This window comes from Daphnia carinata, chromosome 3 (genome assembly GCF_022539665.2).
Source record: "Daphnia carinata strain CSIRO-1 chromosome 3, CSIRO_AGI_Dcar_HiC_V3, whole genome shotgun sequence".
Lineage (NCBI taxonomy): Eukaryota > Metazoa > Arthropoda > Branchiopoda > Diplostraca > Daphniidae > Daphnia > Daphnia carinata.
This window is the reverse complement of record NC_081333.1, coordinates 9189558-9204896: the sequence shown is the minus strand read 5'-3', so window position 1 is coordinate 9204896 and position 15339 is coordinate 9189558. Positions and strand designations below refer to the sequence as shown.

Below are 15339 nucleotides of genomic sequence, written 5' to 3'. Positions count from 1 at the left end.
TATATAGATCCTAACATGGAAGGCATTTTTCTTGCTGACTTCCATTGAAATCGCAATCACACAAACGTATGAATGGATCGACGCCCCAACCGCAGCGTCTCGGATATATTCAATCGATGGGAAAATTTCATTCATTCTGCTTTCCATAAATATATCGACTACCGACACATACACGTGAAAAAAAAAATATATTTTTCTTTTTGGGGGGTGGGGGGGATACAACCGCAGCAACAACTTGGCCCCTCTTTTGTGCGCAAAGTTTGTCATGCGTGCAAAACGAAACTTCACATACGGTCGAAGCGTTGAGCGTGACCATCACGCCAATCTCTTGCTTTGCCCGGCCACACACATCTATTTCTGCAATGACAAACGTCTTTCGTCGTAACGCGATGTAACCACGTGACGGTCTCCAACCGATTTGGATCACCAAATTTGCAATTTAAAATCAGAGTCGAAAAATTTCACTTGGAAAATAGGTTTGCTAACAAAAAAAAAAATAAAAGAGGATTTCATTCTGGTTGAATTGAGACGGCCGCAAAATGTGTGTAATTTTACATCATGTAGTACCCATCTAAGACACAATGCAAATGCACGGGAATTTCAATTGCTAATTTCCTTAGACTGTTGTGTGCACGCTTTGAAGCGCTTCATAATATACATAACGAGGCTTTTGATTAGTTCAACGAGAACTTGAAAAACTCTCACGTGTCTAACCCCTTCCCTCTATCAGCTTGTTAGACGGTCTAGTTTTCACTATAGACATTCAACGCGGAAAAAGAGAGAAGATTGCATCGACCATTGTTAAAAAGGGGTGAATAATAAAAGAACCGGAGGAAGAACATCTTTTGTTGGCATCGCTTCAAGACTATCCACCTAACATTAAAGGCTGTAAAAATAAATCGTCTAAAAATTTGTAAAAAAAAAAAAAAAAGGGGCAAAAAAAAAAAAAAAAAAAAAAAAAAAGACGCCATGTGAAACAATTCTTCGATGTATAGGAACTTTCGATAAAATTGAAAAACTCTCTACATAATCGGATCTATTGGTCTGAAAAGTCTCTTGAAAAAACGGAGGGGTGGTGGCCAGGTGGTTATAGCAGCACATACACGGCACCCACTTTTGGAACTGCTGCAATGCTCCCCATTTCCTATTTATACATATCAAAACGACATACACACACGCGCATGTACGGGATTTTTTGTGATCCCCCCCCCCCCCTCTTTCTACCCCCCTCTCTTATTGGGCTGGGGGTATTGAGCATTACAACAGCAGCTGCCGCAGCAGCTCCTCCTGCTGCTGTGTGTACAATAATGTCTGCATGCTGGGGGTATGGATCATATAGATACACACCGGGACACGGCACACCAGTTAACAGCAGCCATCGTCATCAAAGTCCCCCCTCTTGAAGGAGAAAAAAAAGGAGCTTCATCTTCAATGTATTTATATTTGATACGAGCCTTCTTCGGCTGTTATTCAATGGGGTGTAGTACTAGTGGCGATGGTGGGTTGTTGGTTCCATATTGAATTATGGCGTCATACGGGGCCCCCCGAAAAATAAAAAAAAAGGACATTTTGTCGCAGACTACCAACAACAAGAAGATCTTGTTATAAGGAGGAGAGGGTTGAATTTAACAGCAGTTCCATTGTTACGTTAGAAAAAAAAAATAGAATTTTTTCTTTCTTGACAATTTTTTGTTTTCTAAATCAAAATGGATGTTGTGCGTCTTCACTCGTAAACGTCCTAGGGGGGGGGGGGGGCAAAAAGAAAACGAACCAAACCCTAAAAACATTATTGATGCTTGGCTAACTGGAAGAAGAAGAAACAGACACCGCGAGACGTCGTCGCCGTTGGTCCGCCACGAGACGTATCCTATATAAGATTACGTTCTGCCCTTCTTCGTATAGAGAAGGATTAGATGGATGGAGTTGGAGAGAGAAACCCATCACTACATGACTTAGAATTTAGGCTAAAGAGAAATGTTTTTTTTTTTTTAAACTAGTCCTATCTTTAAAAAAAAAAAAACATTTTTATTATTTTTTATTTTCTAGAAAAAATGGTGAACCTGATACTCGCACGTTGTCAGCCTCCCGCTCCAATTTCTTATAGCATAACATTCTAGATTTCCCTTAAATATAACCCTCTTTTTTTTTACGGATGGATGGGCTCGGCACACGGTTATCAAACCAAAGTCAAGCTTTTCTACAAAATTTCCTCATTTCGAAATTTTAAAAATGTCTGAAAAAATGTTGATACGAGTTCCCATGATCATTACGATCATTGATAGGTTATCCATCTCTTGTTACCTGATCTATATTATTACTGAACACAAAAAAAAAAAATTTACCCCTACGGATCTTACGCACACGTAACAATTGGATCGGGAATGAAAAAAACATTCCGCTGTTCTCCCCTTTCGTTCGGCGCCCTAAAGGCGTATCGGCCTGTAAGGGATCATTACAGAACCTTAAAGCCACACACATACCGTCCCACAGTGAACGGACATTTGCACAATAGGGAAAGGGGTTCAAGAAGGTTGGCTCTCTACCTATGGCTCGTTTGATGTGGTTCACATGGCGAACTCGTTTATCAAACCGACTATGTGCGTGGGGGTCAATTTCCGTTCCCACCCTTCACTGTCCTGCGTGATGTCACTCCTCTATTGAATTGGGACGAGTCCGTGAGAAGAGAGTTCCCACTCTCATTCGTGGACGATGTGTTTATTCTGCACGTCTACTTGTTTCGAATATAAGTGGCGTGTCCACGGATGATCCGCTCTATTAAAGAAATAACTGCCCGTTTTTTTTTCGTTTTGTTCTCTTTTGTTATGGAACAAAGAAATGGCTATTATTTCATTGTTTCACGCAATTGTTTCTTGTCTCTTTTTCATGTACAGGAAGTTGCTATTTTGTACATTTTTTATTTTTAAAAATTTTTGTTTGAACATTTAAAAAAAAGTGAGAGGAGAAAAATTGTTTTGACCTCCGTTTCCGGATCCTTTCTCTTCCGGATTACATTTCCTCTTTTGAAATTTTTAAGGGAGACATGTCTTTCAAGACGATCTCGTTTCACGACACAAAAGGGCAGAACAATAGGGTGCGGTTTGAAGAAAAAGACCGTCAAAAACTGCGAGTAACAGCGAAAGTATAGCTCATTAAACCGTAATAATATTCCCTGACGTCGAGCGGAAAGAAAAGACAATGATCTCCGCTTGATTGCAATTCAATTTGCGGGAATGAATTCAAAATGTCAACATGCCTGGAAGATGATGCAATACTCTTCTCCCCTCCAAAAAAAAAACTGAGTCCTAAAAGTGAATGACAGGCACACATAAATTTCCAAGCGATCAACTTTGCTACCCTCTATACTTATCAATATTCACTCACCTGATTAGCGCCCGGTGCCACACAAGCAAGAGGACAAAAAAAACTAAAGAACCAGGACTTACATAATCAACCCCCTATACCCTTTCCCTCGTTGTCTATTGGAATCCCCCCTGTAGTTTATACACATCCCCTTATTCACCGGGATCCAAAAAAAAAAAAGCCTTTCTCAACCAGATCTTATAAATAATAGACTTAACAAAAAAAAATAGGGGGTCCAAACATAGAGGGGTCTAAGGCTTGACACAATGCGACGTCTAAAAAATGGTGAAACTGCGTACAGGGCAAAAATATACGTGAATAGAGAATTGCTCCACATCATTCCCCCCTCCATGTTTCCCATTACATAACACAAGAGAAAGAACATCATCCAGCCTCGTCTCTTAAAGCGGAAGAACTACTAGGAGAGAGAGGAACGAAAAAAAAAAAAAAAATCGAGTATATGTTTTGAAAAAAAAAAAAAAAAAAAAGGTTATAGAATAGATCAGAGGGTGAGACACATTTCCCAGGGTATACCGGCGGCTCAAAAAATTCAGGGCCATCCCGCTGGCGCTGCTGACGGCGAGAGTTTGCGTCACCGTATTCTTTTTTGTTATTCTTTCCAACACTTAATTACCTCATATTCTTCTTTTTACCTGATAGGACACACAGTAAAATGTCTGATTCGAAGAGACGGATGGTCGAAAAAAAAAATAAAAATAAGAGAATCATTCACGACACTGTGTGTTTTGTTTAGATAAGAATTCCCCAATTTTCAGGTCGCTGGTCATCAGATGCCGAGGAACTGATGCGCATTTTCGCTCGGGCTATTGTATAAGAAATCTACCTCTGATAGAAGCTGCCTATTTCCTCGTAGAGTAAGTGTTTTCTCCCATCTTGTCACTGATGAGCCAGATGTCAAGACACGTCGGAATGTTTTTTTTTTCTTTCCCCGAAAGAAAAGAGCAACGAACCGTCTTTTTGACGGAGAGGACGATTGTCGTTAAGCACATACACGTACTCATAAATATCAAATAAATATATAGACTAGGGAGAGTTTGGCAACGACAATTTATATCTGCTAGAATGGCGGCGGCGGCGGCGTCTCAGAACGAGAGGGGGATGACGACCAAAGCCTTCCAAAGGTATATCAGGTAAAAAAAAGACGAGGGCATGTACGACCACCATCGCGGACTATATAAGAAAAAAAAGGCAAGGAATTCTCGTCTTGATTTTCTTTTTTTTTTCCTCAAGAGATCAGAAGCTGAGATGAAGAACCTCGAGAAGATGAGAGGGGGGTCAGACGGAATCTCTCTCGGGCAACGAAATAGGTTTTCTTTTGTTCCGCATTTGAGAGGATGAAGGAGAACTTTGAATATAAGAGGGGGGGACACACGAGTCTCTTCCCGAAGAAGAAAAAGATATCTGTGTGTGTGTGTCGAGAATGCCGAGGAGGAATGCCTGATGTCGATATATACATATATATTCATCCTTGTTGCTGCTGTCCTATTGTTGTGTGTATGTTATCTGCTGATGCTATTTTGCTTTTAATTCCACCATATCTTGATGGCTGTGTGTAAATAGTTGGATTCTTGACCAAAGTCCGGCTCCCACGTGTTTCCTGACCAGACTTTAAAATGTTTTCCTTTTTTTTTTTTTAAATGTGGATAGACCAGCTGCTAAAAGATCTGGTCAAATGAAACTCATCAACGAAAAGAAAAAAAAAATCTAAAGGGGTCTGGAAAAGGGATGCTGTGGGATTGGACATTGTCGCAAATTAGCCATTTGGTCTATGGTTTCAAAGAGTGAGACTCTAGCTGCGTTTCCTGGCTAATTACCAAGTCGATAAGAAAGTCAGCTTAAACTCACTGAGAGTTGGAGAAAAGGAAAACAACAAGTGAGTGACATTTCGTTTCCCTTAAAAAAAAGATTTGCCATTAGCTATGGTAGTAGTAGGTCACCCCCCCCCCCGAAATTTTGACTTTTTCCCGTTTGACTTGGAAGAAAAAAATCTATTCTTCAAAATCAGACGCAGATTTTTGATTGAAAGATTTGGGACGAAAACTGATGATTTAAACCTTTGGATGAAAAAAAAAAAAGTTCACTTTAAAAAAAAGCACCACCCAAAAGGATCTAAATGGGATTGATGTTTTTCTGAAATAAGAAGAAGGAAAAGGGGGAAACCATCTGCGGAGCGAGCTCCCAACGTGGGCGGCTAAAACGTCAGAATATTTCTTTTTCGGCTCCATCAGAGATTTTTTTTTTTTCTTCTTTCAAGAAAAAAAAAAGATGCTCCGTTTTTCTTCCCCCCTTTTTTTTTTATCTTTTCAACTTGACGCAGATGATCTGTCTTTGTAGGCTCTATATAAAACACAACATGTAGAGTATTGGATAACAACCATCTAGGACGGCCGAGTGATATGGTCAAAATCATTGGGTGGGCCCTGCTGATTCCTCTTCTTAAACGCACCAAGTAAACGAATATCACAGGTGAAATTCGAGCACAATCGAAGAACAAAAAAAAAATTTACGATTTTTTTTTTCCTTTTCACTGCGTTCTTATTCACGGCACGTCTTCACTAAAGAAAAAAAGCCTCGTGGAAAAAAAAAATCACAACAAAAGACCGTCTCTGATGACATCCGACAGGTCCATACAGAGTGAGCGGCAACTCTGGGTAACTCCTCTTTTAGCATTTCTCGTTTGCATGTACATTTTTTTTAACGCTCATCTAGCGTATTTCTAGTGTATAAACATAGTTGCTGAATGGTTTCCCTTTTTGGCATGCAAATCAATTGTTATTTGCTCCCCCCTCTTAGCTGAGTAGCTATTATTGCGACACGTCTCAGCTTCTTTAGGAAGTGTCGTTTCCTGTGCACGACGTGGAAAAAATGAGGCTGAACAAACACTCGGGACGAATTCTTCTTATGCAAAGAAACACCTTGCACCAAATCGCCCCAGGCAACGGTTACTATCAAGTCTACAACACAAGGCTAGAGAAGATGAGGTATTTGTCAAATGGTGTCCTACCTGAAGAGGAACAATCTGGTCTGCTTGGGAGGCATGTGACAGCAAAACTGAACGAAAGACAAAAGGCAGCCAGGGATCAGTTCCTTGAGGCTGAAAAACAATGGGACAAGTTGGTTAACTGGGACCGTCTGAACAAAATTGAAAGTGAAATAGTTAAAACTCACAAACAAGCAGTTATGAATGGTCATTTCACTTATGATGATACCAACCTTAATAAGAAGGTGATGACAAGATTACGTCACTTCCTGAGAGGTTCTTGCTGTGGAAATGCCTGTAGGCATGTATGTAACATTTCTTGCTTCAAATACACTTCTATAGCTAAATGATATTGTATCTATATTGCAGTGCATTTACAACCACAGCAGTGTCCCAGAAAACCTCAAAGGTACCAAGACTTTCAATTCAGCTTTTTGGGCTTGAGTTAACATCAGAATTCGGACAATTCTCCGTGGTCATAGTGTATCATATTTTTGCCCTGCCCAGCTGCATTTAGAACAACTATGTCCAAGAATGAACATATGCCAAGAAGCATGTGAAGTTGTATTATCAACATTGATTAAAAGTTGTTGAAGTAGTCTGCTATCCATTTCCTGTGCCAATGTGCCACATGTTTTAATTACATTTTATTGTTACGTCATACGTCCGGTGTAGCGGAAATTCGCGAAAACATATGAAACCAAAGAGCCATTTTTTTTAATATTAGGCATGTGAACATAATCAATAAAAATTAAAGTATTTCAGTTTTACTGAATATCTGTTATGTCTGCCATCTGTTAACAAATGGAGAAAGGCATTTAGTAAATAAAATTAATATAAGACATTTCTTATTTTACATATCAAAAGTAAAACGACATAAAGAACGATTAAAATCTGGTTTCCTCCCTCTGACCGTAACATTTCACACCTTTCTCTATGAAAAGGTACAAATTTAACTAATCGGACAGCTAATCCAATTACCAATTTGACAACGTTGATTGTTGTGACGTGTAGAAAGTAGTCAAAAGACGACGGGAGAAACTAGAACAAATTGCTTTTTCAAAAATTTGGAACCAGCCTTAAAAAAGGAAAATGTTGGATTTTTTTTCGATTTTTAGCAAGGGAGGGATTGTGTTATGGTGCTTTCAAGGAACTTCCCAGATATTCACGTCTTCGGTGAATGCGTTAATTAAAGCGGTTATTCTGCAGGTATTTTACCTATCTTGTTCACCTTCGTACCATATGTTGTCAATATAAATTTATCCATGTTAATTAGGAGCGAACAGGGCAATTGTCCTACGATCATGATAACGTGACCCTAAAATACAAACTTGATAATGAGTTTGAATTGGTTTATGTTGTGGCTTATCAGAAAATTTTAAAGCTGTCGTATGTTGACAAGTTTTTAAATGATATCAATATGGAGTTTCGAGATGCTTACAAGAATGAACTACAGCTGCAGCAATTTGGAAGGAACTTTGAAATAAGCGAAATGTTTACCAGCATCCTGAAATCAGCTGAGGAATGGGGAAGGGCACAGGCACTAGCTCCCAGAGCAATGAAGTCATTTGAGGAGTCACAAAAGTCCAAGAAAACTGTGGCTTCAATGATTGAACGAAAGGGAGATGACAAAGAAAATAAAAAAGTAAAAAAAGTTGAAAGTAGGTTCTTTATCTTAATGGTTTTGAACAGCAATAATAATCTTGTTTTCATAACTTACTAGTCAAAGTACCTGATGTTAAAATTCCAGAACCTATCAATGTTGAATTGTCCGAAGAGGATCTTATTCAGCAAAAAAGACGTGAGTTTGCCGAAAAAATGGCAGCTGGAAAAAACAAAAGCAAACCAACAACTGAAAAGCTGTAATTTTCCATGTTGCTTATCCTACCCTACGCATTACGGTAACGATTCTTGCGCTTTATAATTTAGAAAAAGTCCTAAAGCTGCCTCAAAGAAATCGAAAGAAAGTCGAGTATGGCCATTGGGAGGAGCTCCAAAAGACATGGAGACGTTGGACTATACAAGAGACAAAGACCTCGGCGAGAGCCCACTACCACAACAAGCTGTATATCTTCCTGACCCTAAAGTAACACTTTGCAGTCTGAAGTTATGCTTATGACATGCACAGTACTTCATTTATTTCTTACTTTTTTACTCAAAAGGCCGTTGGCACACTTCAAGGAGAAGTTCGGGATATGGATTTTGAATCAGAATCGGAAGAAGAAGAAGATGTAGAGGAACGAGGAAAGAATGATTATGTTCCTCAGCAAGTTAGCCAACAAAAAAAGAAGACCGGAATATTTTCGCTGTTCAAGTATGCCTACCATTAAATACCGATCAAAGAGGCTGTTGTTATTAGTCATTATCGGACAGGAATTTGGTAGGATCAAAAACAATCAGTGAGGAAGACATGGCCCCTGTCTTAGACAAAATGCGCGACCATCTAATTGCAAAGAACGTAGCCTCTGAGATTGCCGGTAAATTGTGCGACTCGGTGGCTGCAAAGCTTAATGGCAAGGTTAGTCAATTAGACGAATATTAGTACATCTGTCATCTGTCTTGATCGTGTCTATTCATATTAAAAGGTGCTTGGAACTTTTGAGAGCTTAGCAAACACTGTTAAAGCTTCTCTCACCGAGTCGTTAGTGCAAATTTTGTCTCCACGTCGTCGTGTTGATATTTTGCGTGACGTCTATGAATCCCAACGACAAAAGCGTCCATACGTCATGTCCTTCTGTGGGGTCAATGGTGTCGGAAAATCCACTAATCTAGCCAAAATTTGCTTCTGGCTCGTTGAAAACAATTTTCGCGTTTTGATAGCCGCTTGTGATACATTTCGCGCTGGTGCTGTTGAGCAACTCCGCACTCACATGCGCCACTTGAACTCTCTCCATCCTGCCGAAAAACATGGCGGTTTGCCCATGGTCCAGCTGTATGAAAAAGGATATGGTAATTAAACATTTTTCTCTTTAATGAAAATAGCTTGTTCCATTGTTGACTCTGCTTGATATCATGTAGGAAAGGATGCTGCTGGAATTGCCCTAGAGGCTATTAACCATGCGCAAGAAGCCGGTATCGACGTTGTTATGATTGATACTGCGGGAAGAATGCAAGATAACGAACCACTAATGAGAGCACTAGCGAAAGTAAGTTGTTACTTGTGATTCTTAGCAGTTTATTGATAAACAACGAAACATTGAAATTTCAGTTGATCAAAGTGAATGAGCCGGATTTGGTTCTTTTCGTCGGAGAAGCTCTAGTCGGCAATGAAGCTGTTGACCAACTTGTCAAATTTAATCAGGCTTTAGCGGATTATTCTGCGTCAGAAAACCCGCATACTATCGACGGAATCGTTCTAACTAAATTTGACACAATCGACGATAAGGTAATTCGTTATTTTGTGTGGAACCATTCGTTATCAAATTATTTTGTTTTTATCAGGTCGGCGCTGCCATTTCGATGACTTACATAACCGGGCAACCCATCGTCTTCATTGGCACCGGCCAAACTTATGCCGACTTGAAGACGCTGAATGTCAAGGCGGTCGTAAGCATTTTAATGAAATAAATCAATTATATTGTAAAGGATTTGGAACACTTCTCATAGTTTTTCAAATAAATGGGAAATATGGAAAAAACAGAAAATGTCATGGTTTTTATTTCTGAATCAACATTTTGAAAGACAAATTAACATTCCCCGTATCATATCAATTGAACAGACGGACCGAAAACAAGAAACGAAAATAATTTGATGCAATAACTTTGTGGCTTCTAAGAAATCGAGATTTGTCGACAATTCTAACACACTCATCCTCCCTTAATCACTTGTTAAAAGGAATCCGCGGCCACGACCTCTTCCAGCTGGAGTGGGCGTTACACTTTCTAGTGGGGGACCTGGAAATTGAGGTTCCAAAGTTGGAGCATACATCGATCCCAAAATACCCCGTCCCGCTCCAGGAATGACACCGTTGGGGTCTTGAGATTTCGAACTAAAATTGGCAGCTACACGCGGCCCGACGGTTTGCATAACAACTTTGGCTAAAACAAACAAAAAATGAATAATCTTAAATGTTGGCTAGTCATACACATAAAATAACGAGTAACGTGGAAATTTCCTTACAAAACGATTTTGGCATACGTGGCACAACATCGGTGGGCTTGTCTCTATCATCCTGTTTCGTGTCTGATGTCTAAAGGTGTCGTAAGTTCGAAAAGTTTATGCTGAACTATGTATGCTGTCTGTAATTTGTTTGTTTTTACCTGTGGGTGGTTAACTTTCTCAGTTTTAGGCATAATCTCATATCGATATTCGTCAGCAATACTTGCTGGAATGTGACGATTGGGAAGCAAAGTCAAACCGTAGTGCTCGCAGCACATATCAGAAATTGTATACGCATAGTTTCGAACTCGCGTCAGTGAACAAAAGGTGACATTATCCTCATCTTCGTGCCACTGTGTAAAAAATTTTGCTTTGTAAGGAAACTTTTTGCTTGAAATTTTCTCTATGTATCATACTAAATAACTACCTGACAAGCCATGTTAGGGCTGAATTGGAATATCCCATTGCCAAAATATTCCGCTACTTGAGTTGTGCTGGTAAATTTTAATCGTGGGTCTTTTAAATCGGCGTAGCGACGTAATTCGTAAAATAGCTTGTTAAGGCTGTAAATTTTAAAAGGGTTGCAACTATCATATGAACGATCCAACTGGCAGCTTTTTTCAATCAACCAATCAAGAATATAGGCTGCTTTGGTCATATCTTCATCAACAAAAAATAGAGGGGCAAATCCACCATCCTAAAAATTTAGAACTGATTTAGAGGAAGCATGATAAAAATTTGGCTTTTAAAACTAACCGACTGCCGAAGAATTTTTTTTATGTTGTTGGTGATGGTAACATAATTTTTATTGAATAGTTTGAATCCATTAGCAGGAATTTTGTGCGTTTTTTCCGAATGAAGGCCAGCCTCATAGGCGTAGCCCAGTCGAAGTTGACCTGTTAATTCGAAAGAGCAAAACCCAAACTTAGATAAACAAATAAAACGAACTAAAATCAAGTGAAATAATGAATGAACAGATGGGTCCTCATTTTTACCTGGATCCACAAATTCATGAATGGTACTAGTTATTCCATCAAGCAATGAAAATTTGACTATGGCAAGTTCACAAGGGGGATATTCTCCCTCATCAGTGGCAACAGCAATGTTAAAATGAGCCAAATGAAAATAATGGTTTTCAAGAGCTAATGAGAACAAAATGTTAACAAAAAAGTCAGACACATTATATTGAAAAACCTACTTCCTTGACTATGAAAGTAAGAAACCAGATCTTCAATTTTCTGGAAAACTTGAGTTTTTTCTATTATTTTCTTTTGTTCTTCCCTTTCCTTCCATGCCAATGGCACTCCAAGGGAATCCATTTTTTCTTCTTTAACCATAGGGCCACCTTTGGCTCTTTGGTTATAAATTGCTTTTTCTTCGGTGGTCAGGTTCTGTAAGAGAGGTTTTGTGTGATGTGCAACTAAAACTGTATTAACTAAGAGTCATACATTCCACAATGGTGTGCAAATCGGATGGACATCCATCAAACCATTAGGAAATTTGTGGCCATCAGATTCCAATTTTGGTCTCATTTCAATCATGAACATCATGAATCCATTGGCTTTTTGTTGTTTCCTTTTTGGAGGCATTTTCTGTTCCAAAGTAAAAATAAAAATGTATATCTCCTTCAAACAGTGTCTTAACATTCTAGAATTTTAATACAGTGTTTCAGCACAGGTTGGTCAAGAGATGTTTAGTGAATATTAATTCAAAAGCTATCCTTCTGTAACTACCAGAACCAAATAACTTTGTCACTATATTCTCTTTAACTTTGCACTCTTTCAACTACAAAATTGCAAATGAAAATGTACAATGCTCCACCAAATTTAAAACAATCTCTTGCTCTTTCGAAAAACTTTTGAAATGAACAAGAAAGCATGTAGGCTGAAAACGTAAGCAAACCCGTTTGGCAACTGCGCCTCTAGCGGACAAAATGCCACCAATCAGATGAGCAGTCCAAACCTCGTGGACAATAGGGTGACATGCTAGAGAAACCTCAGGGAAACCAAACACGAAAAATTTTTCCACTATTATCATAGAGATTTTCGGCCTTAAAACATTTTCTTTTAAACTAGGCAGTTATTAAAAGGTATGGAATTTTGCATCTATCTCTGTTAAACCAACAATTCGCATTGAAACATTGGCTGTATGTTTGAATAAAAATGTTCAAACAGTTGAAGGAAACGAATATGAAATTCTTGTTCTTCGTGCATTGCCAAACAAATAGAAATAATTTTACGATATGTAACAAGTTCTACAAATTCGATTAATAACGAACATTCGGATTTGGATAAAAGTTATTGTTGTTGTATGGTAGGGCTGATCCGAGGTAACCACCTGGGGCATAACTGGTGCCAGGCCATCCACCCGAATAGGGATCTGAGAAGAAAGGTTGGGCCCCTGAACCATAACCTATAAATTGCACAACACGATCTCAATTCTTCCTCACGTTCAAAACAACGTGAAACACAAATATTTACATACCGTATGGCATTGTGCTAACAAACCCATATGGATTCGCTTTGCCTAAATAATATGATCCAAACCAATTTTGATTTCGTGTTCCATATCCACAATTGTGAGCCGACCCGTAAAAATTATTTTGACAGTTGTATGCTGCCTGTGCGTCATACTGGTAGTTACTATTGTAACCCATTTGACCTCGAATAATGGAGAAATTTGTCACCACCATCATTATCATTAGAAATATGGCCGATACATTGTCTGACAGAAACACGTGTGAACGAACCAAACGAAAAATAATTAAAATTCGATAGGCATAGATAATGTAAACAGAATGTTAAAAAACTCTGATTCTCGTTACTTACTAAATTTCATGGTGTTATCAGGTTTGAATGACGGTATTTGTTCTTGGAAAGGCCACGCTGCAGATGTAGCCGACAAGAGACTTCGTTGGAGAGTGCCAGATTGTACCTAGTGTCCTTCATTCAAAAACTTACGATGATTAGGATGACATTTACTTGCCCCAAGCGTTTCTATGAATTATACTTTTTCCGGCTAGTCTCTAACCATCATATACACTACTGTTTTTCTCCAAATGTCACTTCACTTAGGGCTGTAAAAAGCAAATTTATCAAAATGATAGCGTGGACCGATTGACCGACTAAAATAAGAAAAAAAGCGATAAAATACGCTAGCGCCACTAGTTACTCGTGCGTTGCTAAACGAAAAAAATATATTTCGAAGAAATAAAAAAAATGTACAATGTTGGATTGAGATGTATATTGTCACTGTTGATGGCCAAGGTTAAGAGTATTAGGTTATATGATATAAGTGTGTCAGTCATTTACATTTGTTCGAGTTCAACAACATCGTCTTTGCATTCGACGACAACTTTACGATGGGGAACGACACCGCCGCGCATAGCTTGGCACTGTTTATGTAACAGAACGAAATCAGGGATAATGTCTTTGATATGCCACAATATACCAAAAATATTTTTCATGACGAAAAGGGAAATATCAGATCCATAACCCGACCACAAATAGATACGAACGGCTAAGTAAGGGATGTTAACCAAAGACATGTGACTGAGGTGGTAGACACCGTTCAAATCAAGTGGTTTCTCTAATTGCCCAAAATCACTCAACGAATATTGATAGAGGGCGATAGTTGGCAGGAAGAAATTTATGCATGCAAAAACAAGAACAAAATTTTCGAAGTCGTAAGTAACAGCGAGATGAGATTCTTTTATGATGAGAATACTGAGGAAAGCAACGGAATCTAGCAGTTCGAAAGCCGTATTAGTGCACATGGATTTGATGGCAAGAGCACGCTGGGAATCTTTTTCTGAATCATGATGGGCGGCAACCAATAACATGAATACAATAGTTGACGACGAAATTGTAAACTTCAACAATTGAGGACCAAAGACATCTTGAGATTTCAATGTGTTGATTATTTCAGACTTGAATATGAAGGCTACTTTGGTGACTAGGCAAATGGCATAGCAAATCCATGCCAGATAGCAAAGAGGGAGAACTCCAAGAATGCTTTTTCCTACTGGACTTCGAACCTAATAACAGCAAAGCAAATAAAATATAAAAAGCTTGTGAAATCAAAATAATAATTACTGGAGTTAGACTGTGTTGTTCTTCATTTTTCTTCAGCAGTTTTTGTTCAGACAGGTAAGAATATGCCTTAATGGACATGGCAACAAACAGACCAGCCAAGAAAAGATCGCCAAGAAACCAAAAGTAACTGGCAAGATCCCAATTCCACGTGTAGGAGATTATGTAGGTATTGAGAACAAGAGATTGGAAGATGAGCACTACAATTAGGAAGGCACAGTTTAGAATATGAAATGTTTTATTAGAAATACAATTGATAATTTTCTGATTGGCCATTTTTGTGCGTTAATTGTTCGTTAGCGAACTGTCAATACTTAAAATGGCTATCACACGAGTTCAAATATTTCGATACAGAACATAGAGGAAGAGTCAAGATAGTTAGAAAGACGTTAAAAGACTACAGACAAAACTGCAACCAAAAGATTCAAAACTTGAAAAAAGGAAGACAAAAAAAATCGCAGTCGTCTCCGACATATGACTGAAATTAGCACAGTTCCAACTTTCGCCGTTGGGTGGTTTTGTTTTGATAAATACAGACAGCATGCGACCCAACATATCGGAACCCAATATATCGAAAAATAATACAATTCAATTTAGTTATCACACAACAAAATAACCTCATAATTGCTGGGTATTCCTAGAATACTGATAATACAAAATCAGTTTTCAGTTAGAGATGTTCAAAATCCTCAAAAATATTGCGTTTTTTGGCAGAGAAAAATTTGTAGGAACAATCGTGGAATGCAAAAGCTGGAAATGGGGAATTAGGGATGTGAAGGGTAAAAATGT

General features: G+C 38.6%; 5 protein-coding genes across 6 annotated transcripts; 2 read left to right on the top strand and 3 right to left on the bottom strand.

Moving 5' to 3' along the window:
* Nucleotides 1-6032: 6032 nt before the first annotated feature.
* LOC130685562 (uncharacterized) lies at nucleotides 6033-7076 on the top strand. Of its 2 annotated transcripts, none has more exons than XM_057508878.2 (2): nucleotides 6033-6606; nucleotides 6731-7076. In XM_057508878.2, the coding sequence occupies exons 1-2, from the start codon at nucleotides 6247-6249 to the stop codon at nucleotides 6803-6805; spliced, it is 435 nt and encodes a 144-aa protein (XP_057364861.1). In that variant the 5' UTR covers nucleotides 6033-6246; the 3' UTR covers nucleotides 6806-7076. The 2 variants fall into 2 exon arrangements, with proteins under 2 accessions (XP_057364861.1, XP_057364860.1); XM_057508877.2 differs by having other exon boundaries at nucleotides 6033-6666; nucleotides 6731-7069.
* Nucleotides 7077-7359: 283 nt separating this feature from the next.
* On the top strand, nucleotides 7360-10005 carry LOC130685522 (signal recognition particle receptor subunit alpha homolog). The gene is made up of 10 exons (XM_057508830.2): nucleotides 7360-7570; nucleotides 7638-8022; nucleotides 8085-8223; nucleotides 8291-8447; nucleotides 8524-8675; nucleotides 8735-8879; nucleotides 8947-9310; nucleotides 9380-9507; nucleotides 9570-9746; nucleotides 9803-10005. The coding sequence occupies exons 1-10, from the start codon at nucleotides 7454-7456 to the stop codon at nucleotides 9926-9928; spliced, it is 1890 nt and encodes a 629-aa protein (XP_057364813.1). The 5' UTR covers nucleotides 7360-7453; the 3' UTR covers nucleotides 9929-10005.
* LOC130685525 (protein maelstrom 1-like) lies at nucleotides 10002-12313 on the bottom strand. The gene is made up of 9 exons (XM_057508834.2): nucleotides 12122-12313; nucleotides 11908-12051; nucleotides 11658-11850; nucleotides 11455-11601; nucleotides 11216-11355; nucleotides 10887-11156; nucleotides 10621-10812; nucleotides 10481-10550; nucleotides 10002-10398 (listed from the first exon to the last, which is right to left on the bottom strand). Exons 2-9 carry the CDS (start codon nucleotides 12046-12048, stop codon nucleotides 10178-10180), a joined length of 1374 nt encoding a protein of 457 aa, XP_057364817.1. The 5' UTR covers nucleotides 12049-12051; nucleotides 12122-12313; the 3' UTR covers nucleotides 10002-10177.
* A 320-nt stretch (nucleotides 12314-12633) lies between these two features.
* On the bottom strand, nucleotides 12634-13411 carry LOC130685567 (uncharacterized). The gene is made up of 3 exons (XM_057508891.2): nucleotides 13288-13411; nucleotides 12944-13183; nucleotides 12634-12871 (listed from the first exon to the last, which is right to left on the bottom strand). The coding sequence occupies exons 1-3, from the start codon at nucleotides 13295-13297 to the stop codon at nucleotides 12726-12728; spliced, it is 396 nt and encodes a 131-aa protein (XP_057364874.1). The 5' UTR covers nucleotides 13298-13411; the 3' UTR covers nucleotides 12634-12725.
* A 276-nt stretch (nucleotides 13412-13687) lies between these two features.
* Nucleotides 13688-15078, bottom strand: LOC130685546 (uncharacterized). The gene is made up of 2 exons (XM_057508857.2): nucleotides 14554-15078; nucleotides 13688-14495 (listed from the first exon to the last, which is right to left on the bottom strand). The coding sequence occupies exons 1-2, from the start codon at nucleotides 14824-14826 to the stop codon at nucleotides 13767-13769; spliced, it is 1002 nt and encodes a 333-aa protein (XP_057364840.1). The 5' UTR covers nucleotides 14827-15078; the 3' UTR covers nucleotides 13688-13766.
* Between the last annotated feature and the right edge of the window lie 261 nt (nucleotides 15079-15339).